The sequence below is a fragment of the Hypanus sabinus genome, chromosome 6 (genome assembly GCF_030144855.1).
Source record: "Hypanus sabinus isolate sHypSab1 chromosome 6, sHypSab1.hap1, whole genome shotgun sequence".
In the NCBI taxonomy this organism is placed as follows: domain Eukaryota; kingdom Metazoa; phylum Chordata; class Chondrichthyes; order Myliobatiformes; family Dasyatidae; genus Hypanus; species Hypanus sabinus.
The window spans coordinates 64,776,477-64,796,913 of record NC_082711.1 but is presented as its reverse complement, the minus strand read 5'-3'; the positions used below and the strand labels follow the sequence as shown (position 1 = coordinate 64,796,913).

Genomic DNA, 20,437 nt, shown 5'->3' with positions numbered 1-20,437 from the left:
CAAAATAGAGTGTTTAAAATTCAATTGGAAGCGAAGCAAAATACAAGCACTCTACAATACTGCAGTCATCCTGAACAAACAACAGAGAATTAGATAATAACATGCAGTCACACTGGCAACTTTCCCTCCTGCCAAAGTTAAACTGAAAAAAAGGTGTTTGCTTCAGGATGGACAGAGGTTCCAATATTGTAAATTGGTATCCTCAGTAAAAAAAAACAAAAGCTCACCTCATTATGACAGATGATATCACCAAGATCTAGTGTGGAAAGGAAGAAAAGGAAGGAGCTTAAACAAGAATTGCCATGATAGTGCATTACCATTCATGAAGAATGTCTTTTAGCCTGAATGTATTCTATCACCAAAACCTGATGAAAACTTTTAAGCTGTGTTTTCTCTCAACCCCTCCGCCGGACAAAGAACTTGATAAAACCCATTTAAAATTCTAAACTTTCTCAGTAACTGCTGGATACCATCTTTTTTTTTTGGTTGTTTTCTTAGTGCTTATGATATTTCAAATAGCATTATACTGTGAGCTTTTCCTCAATGGAGTTTCAAAACTGGACTGATCAAATAAGGGAGATTGGCCCTTTTTTAGATATGTTGCTCTATCCTGCATTTTCTAATCCAGTCAAAGAATGAGAAAGTGATGGGGGTGGGTTGAAAAAATGGGAAATATAATTATTATAATTATTAGGAATGCAAATGCAATCAAATCAAATGGTATAATTTACTTTCATCTCTGCCATCTGTGACAGAGTTCCATCAGGATGAATGAAGAGTTGTCTTCTAACAATAATGGTTATCCTGTAAATTATAAAGTGATCAATCTCACTCCAGTGTCTGGAATGCTCCAAGCTCCCTAAACAAAAATTATGATGTGTTAAAGATTTACTAGCCCATCTAAATGCAGCAAAAAGATATATATCAATCATAACTTGCTTTGGATTGTGCAGAGAGGACCTAAGAATAGCTAAGTGTAAACTAGGAAAATTAATATTCTTTGAAGATTTGAATTGACAGAACTTCATTTTGTGGGCATGATTTGAAGGTGCCTCACGGTGGTAACAATCAAAAGCAATGCCATGCATATGAAATTTCACTGGATTATTATTCAGATGCAGTTAATACTGTCCTGCAAAGAGATAGGTGACTGTTTCTTTCTCAACCCAGACTGCCCAAGGGCAGCATACATTGAGGGTGATCTGTCATCTGCAGAGGAAAACTCTAACTAGGAGAGCACCCCTCACTGCCAGCCAAGGGAAGCCCTGGTGCTTGTTGGTCAGATATGGTAATAGGCCATTCTGCCATACGGTTTGGACTGCCTGCTCAAGGAACAAACCATACCTGTCCGCAGTGCTGACAGCGCCTCTTGTGCTGACCATTGCCTATTGGACATGGACAAAGGTGTTTACTTGGAAGATCTATTACACAAAGGACAGGTTGAGGAGCACTGGGGTAATGAGCAGTAGAGGCCAGGCCTATCTTCTACAACACAAAGGACAAGAAGAATCTCAGCAAGTGGTGACACTTGTTGCCCATGTATTTGGGTCCATGCCCAACTGATGCAGCAACATGTGACAGTGGTCATCAAGATGTAGACAACATTGGGAACACTTTTACCCCCATTCTCAGGGGACTTGTGTATCGCCACCTGTTGGACCCATTCATCATGGGCCAGATACCCTGGAGATGACTTGGGTAATTACCGAGGCAGAGGAGCAAGGAACAGGCCACATCTGTGCCAAGTACAGCAGCCCTGGAAGTATATCTTACCTGATGACTGTTCTTCCCTGTTATTGATGGAGTGTACCATTTCCAAATTTTTGTTTTACCTTCCCAATCCACTCCAGTCAGTTGTTGTTAAATACCTCAGCACTCCCTCCCCAAACCAGATCCCCAGTGTCTACAGGCCTGGCAGTGAATCAGCCAGACCAATTACTGAAGAGCATGGCCTTGGTCTTCCTGCAGTTGACTCTAGCACCAATGCCAACTTGATCTGATCACAGATGTTGATCAACCTGCAAGATGGCCATGAACCCAAGCAAAAGATAGTGGCATTTTCCTTGTACAGGGAAGTTTTGACTTGTGTGCCTTCATTGCCTGGCAATATCACCCTTTTATGCTCTTATCTTTCCTAATGGATTCAGCAAATTCTAAGCAGCAATCAAACAATAAAGAGAGTGATCAACCCTGCCTGACTCCAGACTAAATAGAAAACTGTCTCCTACCCATTGATTTTAACTGCACTACAGATAGTGCAGATGGTCCCAATTTCTGATACCCTCCCCAAATGCATTCTGGAGAACACAACCATCAAGTTTATGAATGACATTCTGTTGAAGGCCTTTTTCTGGTCTAAGATGACCAGGCAAGCATCCATCCCTCTGTCCTGCACGTAGGCAAAGATATCTCTGAGTAGCCTGAGGCTGTCAGTGAGGATTCTCCCAGGTACAGCACAAGTTTGGTTTGGGTGGATAATTTTTTCCAGAGCAGGATTGAACCAGCTGGCGATGCCCTTGGACAGAATCTTATAATCCACATTCAACAGTGAAATGGGTTTCTGATTCCTCACGTCCTCTCTCTTCCCCTTCTGTTAGTTGATGAGTTTGATGATGCCCTCCTCATGGAGTCTGACATGCTGCCTGCCAGAAACATAGTGTTTTACACTTCCAGCAGGTCCAGTCCATCCAACTCCACAAAGCTGAGTAGATCTCTGCTGGTAAGCCATCACTTCTGGGGGCTTTGAAGGTGCCAAGGAAACAGAAGGAGCCAGCCAGCTCCTCCAGGGGCAGTGGCTGATCCAGACTCTCCTGCTCTGCATCAGCAGGAGATCCAGCATTTCTAGCACCTCTGTGATAGAGACCAGGACATTTTGGGAGCCCATGCGGTCAGTGGCCTTACTGTCATATAGAATGGCATAAATTGTGGATTTGCTAATAGGAAGTGGAGACGGATGCAAGGGTCCATGCGCTGGTTTGTCCCTAGCAGCAGCTTAACTGTGGATTTTCTTATCTATGGGCTATTTTCAAAGACAGATACCAAGACAGATCTCAAATGCTGCTGGAAGGTCATCAAGTCAGTGAGGGATACCCTTTGACCTGCCCAAACTTTGTTGGTCTTCCAGCACTGCGAGGTGCCTGTAAGATATTGCTGCAATCTTGCGCAGCCCACGCTGCAAATTTCTGCTCAGGGACACAATGACCTCGGTACAGCCAATGTTAAGGTTCTGTAGCCAAGGACCAAGGACAGGATCCCTCCATGACTGCACATGGAGGGGTTGATTAAGACTGGAGAGCCCCTCAATGAAAGAGGAGTCACCTCAGGGAGCCACAAGAGGGGCAAAAGAGCTATGGCTGCTTAAGTTAAAGCTTACATATCTGTTATACTACTGAGTGTAACATCCATGAATGTTTGTGGCTTTTTATAAAACGGTTTCTTCCTTATTTTTTTTAATATAATTAATAAAACCCATTTTTGAAATCAACATAAAGCAATTAGTATTGCCCCGGATGGACTCGCAGATCCTTGTTGATAAAGGATATGATTGGAAAATAATCCTAGTAGGATTGACATCAAGCCATCCAGAAGAAGGGTGCAATATGGATGCAAGTTACACGATTTTTCTCTTTCAATATTGCTTCTCCCATCCACAAAGGAAATACAGGCTAGCTTATGATGTGTAAATCTTTGTGAAGGTCCTCTTGTTTTTGCCTTTGTGAACTTTGAAGAATCTAGGTAAAACTTAGAACATCGTAGAATCAGCAACCTAAAGCACAAGTGAGCAAACTTCTGCATCCCAGATAGATTTCAAATACGGTACTATCTTTCCTTATACATTTAAAAACAGATTTGCTTGGTACAATTTGTTGGTCATTTTCCTTCATGTCAAATAGGTCATTTTACAGCAGCGGTTGGTGAAAACAAAGAATGCAATCTAATGCAAAGTAAGGAAAGATCACACGATTCCTACCTAAAATTTCTTGAAAGACCTCTGATTTTCCTTGTTCTTGCACCATATATCTAATCAATGAATGAAAATGTTGTGTACCTTTGTAAATTTATTCTGTATATCCCTTCCCATAGTATGTAATTTATTTGATTTAATTCCAACTTTCAGAATCCCATCTTCAATGGAGCAGGTATTTACTTATTTTAGGAAAATACACTAAGTCAGAAATATCTGAGCTCAGTGTCCTTTTAATAGCAGAAATGTTAAGCACAAGTTACACACTCTAAACTAGCCATTATATTGGCTAACTTATAAAGAATATTTTCCTAGGAAGGAATATAGTACTGTTCAAAGGTGAGTTTCGGTGATTAAATGCTTTTTCAGTCTAAATTTTGTTACTGGTGTGATTATGTGCCACTCCTATAATCCCCAGTTTAACTCCTCTCAAACAGTATATTAAATACAGCCAAGTAGGATAAGATACACTATCCACAGTCCTGCATTTCTGACATATTGAAGTTTTCATGCACATATGTATTTAAAAATTCATTTTACTAGCTTGATGGGTCACTTTTTAATTGGTTTGACTTTTACCTATGAAATCATAACTAGAGCATTTTAGCAGTGACTTCCCTTGCAATCCTGATTGCATTAGCACTATTTGAATTACTCAACAAACTCAACTTTCACAGTTGTATGCCTGCTTTTGACAGTGTTATCAGCATTCTTGGTCAAACTCCAGATGCACACTGGTGATATCCGGCCACTTCCTTCCTTTCCTGGTCACCTCACTGGATTTGTGATGATTGTCTGCTTCACTGACATCAAACCTTGGATGTGCTCTAACTTTCTGCAACTAAAATATGGACAGACACCACGACCTTTGGCCCATAATCAGCTTCATGCCCATTTCCTGGTCATATTCTCGGTTAACTTACTTTTCAAATCCTAGCTCTCCACCCCCCCCCCCCCCATTCATCTCCCCATTCATCTGGAGATCGCATCTCCAGATTATCTCGAACATGAATGAGAGTGCCTTCATTTCCCTTTGCTGCATTGCTCCACTGCAAGAGTCTCACCTATTCCGTGATAAAAATACACATCCATGAGTTTCAAATTATTCCAAGAGTTCATGTCTGCCCATCATACTGTTTGCACTGACTGAATGCAGCTCAGAACATCACAAATTTAAATACACACCTTTGTGTTCAAGTCTTTCCATAGCAATATCCTTCTCACGATCTCTTGTATTTTTCCCCACCAAGTCACTGTTCTTCAGATTCCAGTTAATTTCCTCTTCAAAACCATTTCTCTGATTAAGATCTTTTAATTTTACATTTGGCTCAGTGTCATGTTTTTCCTTTTGCAAAGTATTAAGTCCTATGTAGATAATTAGAATGCCAGCTAACAACATATCCATCAATATTTCATGAATGTATTTTTTAAAAAAAGATCAAATGCTGGGATTCTAGTTAGTTGAAGCTAGCCTCCATAGTGATCAAGATGAGCCTTAAACTTAAACTACGGTTTAACCAGCATTTAACACATGATGCCATTTTAGTAGAACAGTTGATGTTTGTTCTAGAAAGAGCATCTAATTCCACTCTGTTTGTCTGAGAGTCCTTACTAAAAAGGGAACAGCATTGAGTGTGAGTATATGAAGCAACACCAATGATAGGAGAAAACAAGACATTGCAAAGGATTTTGAGAGCTCTGTATAAGACTATAAGTCATAGGAACAGAATTAGGCCATTCAACCCATTGAGTCTGCTCTGCCATTTCATCATGGCTGATCCTGGATCTCACTAAATCCAAGTCACCTGCCTTTTCACCATAACCTTTATGCCCTGACCAATCAGGAAACTATCAATTTTGCACTTTAAATATACCTATGGTCTTGGCCTCCACCACAGTCTGTGGCAGAGCATTCCACAGATACACTGCTCTCTGCTAAAACATTTCTTCTTTACCACTGTTCTAAAGGGTTACTCTTTAATTTTGAGGCTGTGTCCTCTAATTCTGGAGCCCCACCATTGGAAACATCCTCTTTGAGATTCTGCTTAACAAGATAAACAAGTTTCATTGAGATCCCACAGCGTTCTTCTGAATTCCAGTGAGTACAGGCTCAAAGCTGCCAAACGCTCCTCGTATGTAACCCCTTTCGTTCCTAGAATCATTCTCGTGAACCTCTTCTGGATTCTCTCCAATGACAACACATCTGTTCTGAGATATGGGGCCCAACACTGTGACAATACTCCAAGTGCAGCCTGACTAGTGTTTTATAAAGCCTCAGCATTATCTCCTCACTTTTATATTCTATTCTCCTTAAAATAAATGCCAACATAGCATTTGCCTTCTTTATCACAGGCTCAACCTGTAAATTAACCTTCTGGGAGTCTTGCATGAGGACTTCTGAATCCTTTTGCACCTCTAATGTTTGAATTTTCTCCCCATTTAGGCAATACTCTGCACTTTTTTCATTTTACCAAAATGCATTATCATACATTTCCTAACACTATATTCTATCTGCCACTTTTTTGCCCATTCTTCCAATTTGTCCAACTCCTTCTGCAATTGCATTGCTTCCTCAGCACTACCTACCCCTCCACCTATCTTCATATCATCCATATACTTTGCCAAAAAGACATCAATTCCATTATCTAAATTACTGAGCGGTCCCAATACTGACCCCTGAGGAACACTGCTAGTCACTGGCAGCCAACCAGAAAAGGCCCCTTGATTCCCAATCACTGCCCCCTGCCTGTCAGCCATTCCTCTATCCATGCCAGTATCTTTCCTATAATGCCATGGGATTTTATCTTGTTAAGCAGAATCATGTGTGGCACCTTATCAAATGCCTTCAGAAAATCCAAGTAAATGACATCCACTGCCTCTCCTTTGTCCACCCTGTTTGTTACTTCTTCACAGAACTCTAACAGATCTGTCAGGCAAGATTTCTCTTCACAGAAACCATGCTGATTTTGACTTATTTTATCATTAGTTTCCAAGTGCCCCGAAACATCATCCATAATAATGGACTCCAACAATTTCCCAACCACTGAGGTTAGGCTAACTGGCCTATAGTTTCCTTTCTTTTGCCTTCCTCCCTTCTTAAAGAGTGGACTGACATTTGCAATTTTCCAGTCCTCTGGGGCCATGCGATTCTTGACAGATCATGTCCAATGCATCTATTATCTCTTTAGCAGCCTCGTTCAGGACTCTAGGATGGATTCCATCTAATCCAGGTGATTTATCCACCTTCAGACCTTTCAGGTTGTCTAACACTTTTTCCTTTGTAATAGCAATGGCACTCACTCCTGCTCCCTGACACTCACAGACCTCTGGCACACTGCTTTTGTGTTCCACAGTGAAGACTGATGCAAAGTACTTATGAAATTCATCAACCATTTCATTGTCCCCCATTACTACCTCAACAGCATAATCTTCCAGTGATCCAGTATCAACTCTCGTCACCCTTTTACTCTTTATATAACTGAAAAAAATGAGTATCCTGCTTTATATTATTGGCTAATTTGCCCTCATATTTCATCTTTTCCCTTCTTATAATGTTTTTAGTTGCCTTTTGTTGGATTTTAAAGCTTCCCAATCATCCAACTTCCCTCTCACTTTTGCTACATTATATGCCCTTTCCTTGGTTTTTACGCAGTCCTTACCTTCCTTTGTCAGCCACGGTTGCCTACCCCTGCCATTTGAGAACAACTTCTTCTGTGGGACATATCTATCCTACACCTCATAAACTTTAGCCACCTCTGCTCTGCCGTCATCTCCCTCCAATCGACCTGGGCAAGCACCTTTCTCATGCCTCTGTAGTTCCTTTTAATCCATTGCGATACTGATACACGTGACTTATGCTTCTCCCTCTCAAATTGCAGTGTGAATTCAAACAAATTATGATCACTGGCTCCCAAGTTTTCCTTTGCCTTAAGCTCCCTAATGAAATCTGGATTATTTCACAACACCCAATCTAAGATGTCCTTTCCCCAGGAGAGCTCAAGCACAAGCTGCTCTAAAAAGCCATCTCGTAGGTTTTCAACAAATTTCCCCTTTTGCGATCTGACACCAACCCGATTTTCCCGATCTCCTTGCATATTGAAGTCTTCCATTACAATTGTGACATAACCCTTATTACATGCCATTTCCAGCTCCCTTTGCAATCTCAATCCCACATCTTGGCTACTAATTGGAAGCCTTTATGCGAGTCCCATAATGGTGCTGAAGGATTGAATGTACTTTGAGACAGATTGACTTACTTTCTTACGTTTTCTTAAAACACCACCAAACCCTTAATTCCTAACAATTCTGGAAATTCACTAAGATTAAAGAATTTAGCGATTTAAAGTAATTGAGCATATTGTTAACTTGTCTTCAATAGTTTAAGAATCAACAAGAGAACAGTATCATGTAGGAAGTGAGGTGGAACAGGAAGAGGACAGAATGAGGGAGAGATAGAAAAGGTGAGATGAGCTTCTTCCCTGATTGGCAAAGGAATCTTATCCTCCTCTGAACTTCCCCCATTGATGATGTATCCAATTATCCATAAACCCAGTTATCCTGTCTATAATTGAGTGGAAAGCTCCTGTAAGTCCACCTTTTAAGTCAGTGTATCTTTCAGAAACAGCAAATGTTCCTCGTTATAAAGGCATGAGAGAGGAACTGGCTAAAGTTGAATGGAAGGAGGTGCAAGCAGAGATAATGGCAGAACAGCAATGACTGGAGTTTTTGGTAGCAATTTGTAAAGTGCAAGATGGATACATCCCAAAGAAGGAGTATTCTAAAGGGAGGATTAGACAACAGTGTCTGACAAGGGATGTCAAACTGCAAAAGAGCAGAAGAGGAGGCTTATAATATAGCAAAAATTAATGGAAAGTTAGAGGACTGGGAAGCTTTTAAAAACCAACAAAAGACAATTTAAAAAGTAATAAAGAGAGAAAAGATGAAATATGAAGATAAACTCGCCAATCATATAAAAATACCAATTTTTTTCAGATAAATAAAGAGAGGTAAGACTGGATACTAAATGCTGGAAAATGACTAGAGATTTAATAATAGGGATCAGTGGTGGCCAAACTTAATAAGTATTACGCATCAGTCCTCACTGTGGAAGACATTAGCAGTATGCTAGAAATCAGTGGGCAGAAGTGAGTGTACATTTTTCTTCATCACATATGTTTATCCTGGTTATAACAATATTAGTGTCATGTCTATTACTAACTTTTCACAGTCAGGTGCGCACTTGAGGCTAAGAACTTGACCACTAGAGTAAGGAAACATATGTTAATGTCACTGAGTCACAGTCATACAACACAGAAACGGACCCTTCAGCAGGTCCAGGTTGACCATTATGCACCTATCTATACTAATGCCATTATTTTAATACGTAGCAGTAGCCTTCTATACCTTAATAATTCAAGGATTGTTTAGATACTTCCTAAATGTTGTGATAGTCTCTGCCTCTAACGCCACGCAGACATGCATTTCAGAGACTAATCACCCTTCAGGTGAAAAAAAAAATTCTTCCGTAGATGCACTCTAATCCTCCCAACCCTCAACATAAACCTATCTCCTCTGGTTTTAGATGCAGTTGCTATTGGAAAAGGTTATTATTCACCTTATCCATGTCCCCTAATAATTTGTATACCCCTGTCAGATACTCCATTAGCCTTCTCTGCTCCAAGAAAAAACAGACAGGCTATCCAGTTTCTTAACTAAACTGCTTCAGACCAAGCGACATCCCAGTTAATCCCCTTTTACAGGAGAGGTACTAGCATGGGTAGAAGATTGGCTGACTGGCAGAAGGCAAAGAGTAGGAATAAAGGGGCCTATTTTGGTTAGATTCCAGTGATGAGTACTGTTCCACAGAGGTCAATGTTGGGACTACTTTTTTAATGTTATATTTCAGTGGTTTGGATGATAGAATTGATGGCTTTGTAGCCAAGTTTGCAGACAATATGAAGATAGTGGAGGGTCCGGTAGTATTGAGGAAACAAGGAGTCTGCAGAAGAACTTAGATAGATTAGGAGGATAGGCAAAGAAGTGGCAAATGGAAAACAGTGCGGGAAAGTGTATGGTCATGCACATTGGTCGAAAGATTAAAAGTCTAGAGTATTTTCTAAACGGGAAGCAAAGGAAGGCAAATATAATAGCATTCATTTTGAGAAGGCTACAATATAAAAGGATGTAACATTGAGGCTTTGTAAGGCATTGGTCAGACTGCATGGAGTGCTGTGAGCAGTTTTGGGTCCCTTATCAAAGAGAAGATGTACTGGCATTGGAGAGGGTCCACAGAAGGTCACAAGAATGATTCCAGGGACGAAAGGAATAGCCTATGAGGAGCGTTTATTGGCTCTGTGCCACTACTTGCCGGAGTTTAGGTGAATGAGGGAGGATCTCATTGAAATCTGTCAAATATTGATATGCCTAGATAGAGTGGACATAGACAGGATGTTTCCTATAGTGGGGGAGGGGGGCATCTCAGAGCAAAGGGCACAACTTCAGGATAGAAGCACATCCCTTTAGAACAGAGATTGGGAGGAATTTCTTTAGCCAGAGGGTAGTGAATCTGTGACATTCATTGCCATGGATGGCAGAAGCCAAGTCATTGGGTATATTTAAAGCAGAGGCTCATTGCCTCTTGATTAGTAAGGGCTTCAAAGGGTATGACGAGAAGGAGATGGGGCTGAAAGGGATATTAATTTAGCCATGATGGAATGGCAGAGCAGACTCAGTGGGCTGAATGGACTAATTCTGCTCCTATGTCTTATAGTCTCTGCAGTGCAATGCATCCTTCCTATGGTATCATGAACAGAACTGCACAATGCACGCCAGCTGTGGCTCTAAATTTCAGTTAATACATATTAAATTTATGTAACTAAAATAAATTAGTTACGAACCGCTTTTTTATTGTTTGTTTTTATTGTAGCTACTGAATTAAATTACTCCTACTTAAGGAATTATTTCTTAAGTACAGTGAATATCTTCTGTTGTGTTACAATAGGGAATCTTGCTCATAAGAAAAGTTTGGATATGTAAGTGTGCATTGTTTATTGTCCATTCATTACAATGGCTGGAAAGTTACATACAAGCCAATTTCAGAATGGATGATATGTGATCCCAGCAGCCACATCACTTCCTTGCAAAGTCAATCATGGTTCCCTTCTATGACATTTTAATTTTGTTTTCATGGTTTCTGGTCCTGTTTTGTTTAGCCTATCCAAAGACTTGGGCTGAACATTTTGAAGTTTTGCATCCTCCTTGCTAAAATTCTCCTACTGTTGTGTTCTTTTGAATTGGCACAACAATTAATTTAAAATACTATGTGGATAAATGCAAAAAAAAACTGTACTTGCAATTTTCATAATTGTGTAGGAACCTGACTATATCCAGCAAGATTATATAGGAGAAACCCAAAAATTAGTTAAAAGAAAGCTGCAGTAAAATGTTTCACATTGATTCTACAAATGCTCTGTGCGGCTCACATTTTAACCCTTTGGGAGGCTATTTGTTAAGCTGTACACAATTCTATTCTATAATAAATGAGTAAATGAATGAATTAATTTATTTTGGTCAGTACAAACGTAACAAAAAGCATCATTTACAATGATGATTTCATAATGATGATTTCATAGGACAAAATTACAACAAAAAATGTGCTTTAAAACAGACAAAAGGGTGTAGGGTGAAGCTACAGCTTATTACACCTACCGCTCTTACTTATACAACAACATATTTGGCACTTAATGATGTGTATCCAATTATGATTACATTTTACTTCCACGGTAAACTCAATATTACCTTTTTTACACGTTCTTCTGACTGTTGGTCACATTGTGGATCACTACAGTCATCAGCCCAGCCAAGTGCAAATGGAAACACTGTAAAAGATGTTTTTTTTTTCTAATTATATATTTTTGCTTTCTCTCAGATAGATAGATACACTGCTTTACCATTACAGAGCAATCGCAAGACAAAACCTCTCTTCTTAGGACAATGAACTAACTTGTGTAGTTGCTAGCATTATTCCTCCAAGTCTTTTCATAATCATACTGCAGCTCTCTCAAATCTGACAATATTATGTGATGAAATTCATTGCTACGTGTCCCAAACATGAGAGAAGTAGAAGTAGAACATGGTACAATGAAATAATTAAAGTGTATTTGAAAGTATACAATTGTATGTGGGTTTCACTTCATACTTGTAAATGATTTTACAGTTATTTACATTAATAGTTGGAATCTCTTTCATTCGCCTAGCTTTCTGATGTAAACATTTAAAAATAGCAGAACCTGCATCTTAATAAGAGACATGTGGGGAATAATGTAGGAATCTTATACTTTTATTAGAACTTCTGCTGCCCAAAATTTTCATCTGCTCATAAGTTTTATTCTTCACAGAGAGGAAAATAATACAACTTAATTGTATTATTAATCTGTTATTTTAGAAGATCCTGCGAAATGAAAACAACTTGAGGAATTTTCATTTCTATGGTGGTTTTCACACTGTCAGAAGGTTGTAATGCTGTGAGTTAAGAAATTGCCTCTTCATTATGTCTGCATGCCCAAGCCAGCAAGTTCAAAAAATAAAAAAGTTCACATACTTTTTCCAACAAATAAGTGTAATACTGGATCATTTTTCTCAATAAATTAATGAACAAGTATGATGTTTTTGTGTTACTTATTTAACTGGATTCTCTGTATCTAGTTTTAGAATTTGCGTGAAGACCTGATCACATTTTAGGTTATATTTATGCAGAAGTAGAAAACATTCTACAGGGTTCACAAACTTTCTAGCATCACTATACATGGTTGAGCATGTTTATTGTGACCAAGTTCACTGTTTAGTCTGGCATTTGTAAGATTAAAGATTACCTTTACCTGTAACATGTACAGTGAAATGCATTTTTTGTGGCATGATCAACAACGTCCCAAATGTTCTGGGGTAGCCGGGAAATGTCATGCTTCTGCCACCAACATAGCATGCCCACAGTTTACTAATCATAACTGGTACATCGTTGGAATGAGGGGGGAATCTGAAGCACCCAGAGAAACCGCTGCAGTCACGGGAAGAGCACAAAAACTCCTTGTAGACAGTGGCAGGAACTGAACCCCAGTCTCATGGCTGGTGCTGTAAAGCACTATACTAACCGCTGTGCTACAGTGCCATCCTGATAATATGCTGATGTTGGATTTGTAGTTCTGTAATAGCACTTGTTATTTGATTGAAGATCCAACATTTGAGTTTGCGTTTCTCCATGTAAGTGAAACTGTATCAGTCTACGACCCAAATGGAATGGAAAATATAACAACGGAAGCCAAAGATATTGTTAATTTTACAACGAAAATGGTTATCTATCTCACCAAGTCAAACTTCAATCTTATAAAGGATGTACTGTAGGGGAAACTGACCATTAATCTGAATTAAAATTTACCTACCAATGAATTGAAAATTAAATATATGACTCATTGGTGAGGGTTTGATACCGTGACATGCAGAATTCCAGTGATGCACCTCACACTGCAAATCCTGGACAGCATCTTCCAACTGCTTCTGCAAGTGTTTCTCAAACTTAGTAATTTCATTGTTGTTACACTTAGTTGCATAGAAATCTGCTTCCAGGCGGACACTTTTGTTTGGATTGTGATACACTTGAAAAAGATAATTAACAACAAATATATTAGTAAATAGCAATCTGCTGATTATGCAGCATGTTTTAAATTAATTCATACAAATGAAAGCAGTCAGAAGATGCACATTAAAATGCTGAATGTAAGAGTTTATTACCCTGGAATGGCAGTAAATCTTAAAATTTCTCTCATTTTAAAATGGTAGGGGAGTTTCTGTTCAAGTTGCCCACTAGCTGAGCACAAGCTGTTATAGAAAGCATGAGAGATTCATGATAATGGTTGCATATGGATGATCTCTATGAGGCCTGGGCTCTGTTGAAGGAGTTCGTATTGGGAAAGTGAGTCAGGGAACTGCACTAATTAAGGAATCAGAAGCCAAAATTAAACACAATGCTGGAGGAAGTTAATGGGTCAGGCAACATCTGTTGATGGACATTGAATTGAATTGACTATTTCTTACATCCTCCACATAGATGAGCGGTAAAAATCTTTACATTACATCTCCATCTAAATGTGCCATGTGCAATCATAGTAATTTATAATAAATAGAACAGTCAATGTAATGTAGAGTACACTCAGATCAGCGTGAGTTCATCAGTCTGATGGCCTGGTGGAAGAAGCTGTCCCGGAGCATGCTGGTCCTGGCTTTTATGCTGTGGTACTGCTTACTGGATGGTAGCAGCTGGAATAGATTGTGGTTGGGATGACTTGGGTCCCCAGTGATCCTACGGGCCCTTTTTACACACCTGTCCTTGTTAACGTCCTTAATCATGGGAAGTTCACAACTACAGATGAGCTGGGCTGTCCGCACCACTCTCTGCAGAATTCTGCAATTAAGGGAGGTACAGTTCCCATACCAGGCAGTGATGCAATCAGTCAGGATGCTCTCAGTTGCGCCCCTGTAGAAAGTTCTTGGGATTTGAAGGCACATACCAAACTTCCTCAACCGTCTGATGTTTTGGTGCAAATGAAAAATGGGAACCAGCCAGTATACAAAGGAGATGAGAAAGGATGGAACAAGAGCTAGCAAATGATATGCCGACCAAGGGGAGGAGGGGTGATAGACAAATGGAATAGAAAAGGACTAATGACAGAAGCTGGTAGGTGATAGGTGGATGCAACAAATGTTTGCAGAAGGCTGAATTTGATTGGAGAAATGCTCTAACTTCTTCTGGCTGAAACCATACCATACACAAAGAAAGACACCCATGATTTTGGACAATCCAAAGGGCCTAAAGCTAATGGAAAATCAGCAGGCAAAGATCTAGCAAAGGCTGATGACACAGGAAAATGTAAATTTGTCCAGTTGGGCAAGAAAAATATTGTTTAAATGGTAAGAGACTGCACAGCTCTGAGATGCAGAGGAAGCTGTGTGTTCCAATGCATGATTCACAGAAGTCTTGTATATAGGTTCAACAAACCATTGAAAAAGCTGACAGAATAATATTGCTTATTGCTGGAGGAAAGCATGCTGCAGGTGTAATAGAGCATTCGTCAGGCTACATCCAGACTACTGTGTATGGGATTGGTTTCATAATTGAAGTGAAAGTATAATGGGCATTAATTTCTGGAACTGGATTAATTCTTGGAATGAGTATGAAGAAAAGGTGGACAGTCCAACCATACAGTGCCTATAAAAAGTATTCACACCCCCTTGGAAGTTTTCATGTTTTATTGTTTCACAACATTGAATCACAGTGGATTTAATTTGGCTTTTTTGACACTGATCAAAAAAAAAGACTCTTTTGTGTGAAAGTGAAAACATTTCCACAAATTGGTCTAAATTTATTAGTTATCAAACACAAAATAACTGATTGCATAATTACTCACCCTCTTCAAGTCAGTATTTATTAGGTGCACCTTTGGCAGCAATTATAGCCTTGAGTCTGTGTCTCTTTCAGCTTTGTACATCTGTACACTACAATTTTTCCCCTTCTTATTTACAAAACTGCTCATGCTGCGTCAGATTGCATGGAGATTGTGAGTGAACAGCCCTTTTCAAGTCCAACCACAAATTCTCAATTTGATTGAGTTCGGGACTCCAACTTGGCTACTCCAGGACATTAACTTTGTTGTTTTTAAGCCATTCCTGTGTAGCTTTGGCTTTATGCTTGGGGCATTGTCTTGCGGGAAAACAGATCTTCTCTCAAGTATCAGTTCTCTCACAGACTACATCAGATTTCCCCCCAGGATTTCCCTGTATTTTGCTGCATTCATTTGACGCGCTACCTTCACAAGCCTTCCAGGGCCTGCTGTAGTGAAGCATCCCCACAACATGATGCAGCCACCACCATGTTTCAAGGATAATGTATTTTTGATGATGTGTGGTTTATGGCTTACGCCAAACATATCATTTAGTCTGATGGCCACAAGTCTCAATTTTGATTTCATTAGACCAGAGAATCTTCTTCTAGCTGACTTCAGACTCTCCCACATGCCTTTGGGCAAACTCTAGCTGAGATTTCATGTGTTTTTTTCAACAGTTGCTCTCCCTTTGCCACTCTCCCATAAAATGCGACTGGTTAAGCACATGGGCAACAGGTCTCTCCCATCTCAGCCACTGAAGCTTATAATTCCTCCAGGGTTGTCATAGGTCTCTTGGTGCCTCCCTCACTAGTCCCCTTCTTGCACTGTCACTCAGTTTTTGAGGGCAGCCTGCTTTAGGGAGATTTACAGCTGTGCTATATTCTTTCCATTTCTGGATGATTGACTTACCTGTACTCCAAGGGGTATTCAGTAAATTGGAAATTTTCTTGTATCCATCTCCTGACTTGTGCTTTTCAAACCCCTTTTGCGGAGTTGCTTGGAGTGTTCTCTTGTCTTTCTGGTGTAGTTTTTGCCAGGATTCTGACTCAACAGCAGTTGAACCTTCCAGATGCAGGTGTAGTTTTAATACAATCAATGAAAACACCTTGACTGCACACAGGTTTATATATAGCTAGGACACCTTAACTAATTATGTGACTTCTGGAACCAATTGGCTACACCAGTGATGATTTAGTGTGTCATATAAAAGGGTGTGAATAGTTATGTAATCAATTATGTTTTGTTTTATATTTGTTAGGTTAGTTTAGATAATTTTGTAGAGATCTGTTTTCACTTTGACACGAAGGAGTCTTTTTCTGTTGATCATTGTCAAAAAACCACATTAAATCCATTGTGATTCAATGTTGTAAAACCATAATATATGAAAACTTCCAAGGGGTGTTGAATACTTTTAACAGGCACTGTATATTTTTTGCAGCTTAGAATAGCAAAATCTGGAATATCTCTGGAGATGTCAAAGGTAAAAGGACAATAGTGTAATATACTTTAGGAACCAAAACATAGAACACGGTTAAAAATAAGCCAGAAGTGGAAGATATTTAAATAAGTTTTACAACATAAAAATACATGGAAACTAATTTTTAAATAAACAACTGAATTTTTTTACAGCTGTTCACAGTTATTAAATGTTAATAACTAAATAGAGATCTTAAAATTATTCGACGCAGTGCTTCTCGTTTCCACCCACAACCTCATGCTGGAGCACCAGATACACCAAGGCAATTACAAGTTTTTAAACTGAATTTAAGGAGTAAATGAAGGAAAACATTCATGCTGGGAATATCAACATTTCTAAAAGAGTGCAAGACTTACCATAGACTGTATATCTGACCAATCTTGTCACTTGTTTCAAATCAAGTCTGTACATAAGATTGCAGGTGTAATTTCCAGAATCAACTACATAAATGGTATCAAACACCAAGTTTCCATTGTCTGTGATGACAAATCTTTGTGATTCTAAATAAAATGAAAACAGCAGATTTACAACAGTCACAGTTGTAATAATGTAATGGAAAACATTACACAAAATAGTATTATATAATCAGTTCCAAAAGATGGGCTAACAGCATAATTTCTAACTATATTTCACTTCAGGCATCATATTACTCATCGCTCTACATTTCTAAAGAAAAAAGACAGATAGGTTTATTTTGGGAATAGAGAAATTTATGTGATAAAAGCAGAAATGCTGGAAAAGCTCAGCCACTCAAGTAGCATTTGTTGAAAGAGAATGTAGTCGATGTATGAGGTCTGTGACAATTCCTGAAAATGTATGCTTTCTATGTTTACTTTATGTAATATATACCTTCCTCCATACATGCCCATAAAACAGAGGAGCAGAATTAGGGTACTTGGCTCATCAGGTGTGCTCTGCCATCTTATTTCCTGGAACACAGCCGGCCGCTGGTAGTGTAGTGGCATCCTCACTGGGCCTCGAGGAGAGTGATCCCGGGCTTGAACTCAGCTGGCTCCTTGCATGCTTTCCATCCATGCTGGGTTGAGCGTCAAGCTAGCAACTCACTTTTGTAAAAACCCAACAAAAAGAGGCTAAAGATATGGCAAGATTGCTGCATGATGTGCCACAAGGCGTGGAAAGGAACACCAACAACTGCTGGGGCATATCCTACTGGGATATCCTAGTTCCTATTATATACTTCCTCTCTCACTTGGACCCCATTCCTTCTGTTCCTTAACACTCCAAAGAATCCTGCCATTGACTTTGTACTCCACTTTCGAGTTCAATTATCCAAAGTGTATTAGCACAAGATAATATGGCATAGGCGCAGAATTAGGCTATTTGGCTCATCTGTCATTCCGTAATTAGGCTATATGGCTCATCTGTCAAGCCCTCTCAACTCCATTCCACTGCCTCCTCAGTGTAATCTTTGATGCCCTTACTAATCAAGAACCTACCAACCCCCATTGTAAATACAACCAATGACTTGGCCTCCACAACCGTCTGTGGAAATTAATTCCACAAATTCACCACTCTCTAGCTAAGGAGAGGAGATGTTTTTCCTCAGTTTTTTACTCAGAGAGTGGTGAGTGCATGGAATGGGCTGCCGGCAACGGTGGTGGAGGTGGATACGATAGGGTCTTTTAAGTGACTTTTGGATAGGTACATAGAGCTTAGAAAAATAGAGGGTTTTGGGTAAGCCTAGTAATTTCTAAGGTAGGGACATATTTAGCACATCTTTGTGGGCCGAAGGGCCTGTATTGTGCTGTAGGTTTTCTATGTTTCTATGCCTCTATCTCTGTTCCAAAGGGATGACTGTTGTGTCTGTATGACTACATATCAAATAAATAAAGTCATGCACTCGGAAGAGAGTTAACGTATATGTTCATTTTGCAGAAAGAGAGCAAAAAATCGGTGTTTATGCATAAGATTTCAGTCAATAATTACTGCTGGGGGGGGGGGGGTCATTCCGCTAAAACTAATAGATTGACACATTACAACGTTCTTCTATTCTGAGGCTGTGGTCTCTGGTCCTAGACTGCCCCACTGCAGGAAACATCATCTCTACGTTCACTCTATCTAGGCCTTTCAATATTGATAGTTTTATATCTATAAATAGTTATATCTATAACTGAAATTTAATGGCTGTGTTGAAAACTGGTGAAAAATTTAAACATGAAACATAATGTTTAGATTTAACTCTTTAGTTTGCAATAGTTGTTTTATAAACTAAGAAAACTGTTAAGTTTGTATCTAAAGCCTGACAGGGATTCCTATTTTTGGATTTGCCTCTATTAATCTAAAATCTCATAGTCACAGAGACTTACAAAATAGGCCTTTCTACCCAACTGGTCCATGCTGGCCAAGATGCCAGTCTGTGCTAGTCCCATTTGCACAAGTTTGGTCAATACCCTTCTAAATTTTACCTGTCCAACTGTGTTTTAAATGTTGTTATTGAACGTGCCTCAACCAGTTCCTCTGTTGAAAAAGTTACCCCTCAGGTTCCTATTAAATATTTTCCCTCTCACCTTTAGCAATGCCCTCTACTTCTTTTCCCCTCTGTGCCCCAAATAATTTTATACACTGTACAAAATCAGTCTCCCATGAAACAATGAAAAATGTCCTACCCTCTTCAACCTATCTCTATACAGTATACCATTCAGCACCTCAGGTCTTGCCAACATCTTCATAAATCTTTTTCTGTACTCTTTCCATTTTAATAACATCTTTCCAGTAACAGAGTGAACAAACTGAACATAAGTGCAGCTTTGCTTGTATCGACAATGTCTCAGTGAGGCATCCATTTGAATGCAGATGAACAATGTAAACATTTACCTTAATTTGATTTCATTGTTTTAAGTGTTTATTTCACTTTTGTACATTGGTACTATTTTTTAAATGACAATTTGTAGGTGGGGCTTATTCTGCTATTCTCCAGAATTAAATTCAACATCCCAGCTATGGCCCAACTATGTTATAAGATCTTCAGGCAAATTAACCCAGGTGTGGAGTAAACTCCGGACTTGAAGGTAGAGATTAACAATGATTTATTTGAAGAACGTAACAGAGGAATAACAAATGACTCCGATTGAACGTATTTAGAACCCTGTAATCAATTGGTGGTCTCAGTCTGCCATCCTGTTTGGATGTGAAAAATAATCCCACTTCAGCAGGTGAAAAGAATACTCTTCTCTCAGGAGCAGATAAGGCATACAGCCTTTTCCCAGGAGGACAAATACCTGGTAGCAAGTTGATAGTACAATCATAGTCCTTAGTTGGAAGATGCATTGTGGCACTCTTTTTGCTAAATACCTCCACCAAGTCCGAATACTCTGGAGGCACTCCAGACTAATTCACAGCAGGTATTTCAGACACTCCTGTTGGTATCGCAGAAATTCAGTCTGGCGTTTTGGAAATTTGGGCTGGCCTCTGAGGGCCTCCAACTGACTCTCGGGACCTCTGCTGGTCTCTTGGAATCTTCAGAAAGACAATTATTCCAACATAAGGTTGACGGACTTTGGGAAAGTAGGTAACCAAGGACTAGGGGAATACCTGGAGAATGCG

General features: G+C 39.4%; 1 protein-coding gene across 12 annotated transcripts in view; it reads right to left on the bottom strand.

Annotated features, from left to right (window-relative positions):
* The window catches only part of LOC132395548 (zona pellucida-binding protein 2-like), an 86,761-nt gene that overhangs the window by 29,303 nt on the left and 37,021 nt on the right, over positions 1-20,437 (bottom strand). For 11 of the 12 annotated variants that reach the window (XM_059972321.1, XM_059972324.1, XM_059972325.1 and 8 more), the window contains 3 exons: positions 17,230-17,373; positions 13,399-13,611; positions 11,762-11,841 (listed from right to left, as the gene is read on the bottom strand). In XM_059972321.1, the coding sequence (XP_059828304.1) occupies positions 11,762-11,841; positions 13,399-13,611; positions 17,230-17,373 (437 nt within the window). The remainder of the gene's footprint in view (positions 1-11,761; positions 11,842-13,398; positions 13,612-17,229; positions 17,374-20,437) is intronic. The other variant, XM_059972323.1, reaches the window with a different exon arrangement.